Raw genomic sequence first — 1,507 nt, 5'->3', positions numbered from 1 at the left:
CTGAGGAAGACTAAATATATAGTCGAAACGTAGGCTTTTTCAAGAAAATAAAGAGTTTCTGTTCACCGTCCCAAACCCGCTAAACTTGACACCTGCTGTTATAATCTTCCACAATTTAACCGTTCAATGTTGATGGATTGCATTGTATTGTGTTCCAAGGTGCTACTGTGAAATGGGCAAAATTGAATGCCAAAACACTTGCGCTCCAGTACCAGCGCTTCCACCGCCCGAGTTGACCTGTTCTGCGAAAGACGCCTCACTGCAACACGCGCCTGATGATGACTGTTGCAAGTACTGGGTGTGCACGGAAAATGCCAGTGCAGGTAAGTTTGACTTTGCTTGATTTTCACCAAAACCAAACATGTACAGACCAAAAAAAGACACAAGACAGACCTTGGAGTGTTCGCGGTTGTGGATTCGCTTCCTCTGTAAATATGCGGGCGAGTGGCTTTTTAACGTGCCAAACACCAGTGGACTTTCATTTGCAGTGGCAGTCGAACTCAACTCGCACAGACCAGACATACGAGGACAAACCGAAAACGAGACCCACTTGCGGCAGGAAAAACCACCTTCTAAAGTGATGGGGCCCCTTGCGGTCTACGAAAATGAGGCGCCCATCAATAACCAAATCGATTTCATAAAGCGCCCGTCTGCACAAAATCCCCAGCTGATTTCCACGCAAAACGGCACAAAGCAAATCCTTTTGAACAATCCTGGGCACCGAATAGCCATTCACGGTGGCACTGCTCAGGATCATCTGCTCAAATTGCTCCAACAACATCCGGAAATTTCGGATCTGCCTTCGGGATCGGTGCTGGAAATTCACGAGTTGTCTCCAAACCATCCAGAGTTCACCCATCGAAATAATATCGACCAAAATCGTCCTGTAGGGCCGCCCTTCAACAGGCATCCTGCACACCCTGCACAGGACATTTCCTTAGAGCAAATCCTGCAGGATTTGCGCAAGAACATTCATTCTCATGCTCATGAACCTTTAGATCCCCATTCACAGTCCCCACCCTTTCACGGCCCCGATCTGGATACGATTCGCAGCAAGACCGCAAATATCACATCCATTTTGAAATTGCCAGGTAATCACTATTTCCGGGAATGATCGCAACCAATAAAAAATGTTTCTAGATGTGTTTCCCAACCAGTATCCGGACGATTTCGGTTTCAATCCCCCTCGGGACGATATTTCCGTCCATGCTTTGGAGGCGATCGACCCGCATACCGTTCGGCTGGCTTTTATGGTACCGCCAGTGATTGTGGGCCTGCACGGAAGAGTGGAGGTTCGATACACCTTCAAACCGTAAGTGATTTGATCGATGCAAAGCTAGTTAATAGATTGGGAGCAACAACACAAGCATCCAATTTTTTTACAAACTTATTTTTGGGTATTTCGCCTCAAAAATGTTTGTCTTTTATTACAGATTGATAAATAGTGCTCCTATTTCGCAATAAGAACGAATTATTTATCAAAAAGTAATCAAGAACTATCACCTAG

General features: G+C 45.7%; 1 protein-coding gene across 1 annotated transcript in view; it reads left to right on the top strand.

The window, feature by feature from the left end:
* Positions 1-1,507, top strand: part of LOC109543603 (putative epidermal cell surface receptor) — a gene marked incomplete in the record, with an annotated part of 23,422 nt that overhangs the window by 12,984 nt on the left and 8,931 nt on the right. The window contains 3 exon segments of the mRNA XM_048661839.1: positions 160-323; positions 489-1,091; positions 1,141-1,312. Of these exon segments, the coding sequence (XP_048517796.1) occupies positions 160-323; positions 489-1,091; positions 1,141-1,312 (939 nt within the window).

The sequence above is a fragment of the Dendroctonus ponderosae genome, unplaced genomic scaffold, assembly GCF_020466585.1.
Source record: "Dendroctonus ponderosae isolate FM_Combo_2020 unplaced genomic scaffold, Dpon_F_20191213v2 Dpon_F_20191213_10, whole genome shotgun sequence".
Classification (NCBI taxonomy): domain Eukaryota; kingdom Metazoa; phylum Arthropoda; class Insecta; order Coleoptera; family Curculionidae; genus Dendroctonus; species Dendroctonus ponderosae.
Note: the sequence above shows the minus strand (reverse complement) of the source record. Positions and strands in the feature narration are given on the sequence as shown.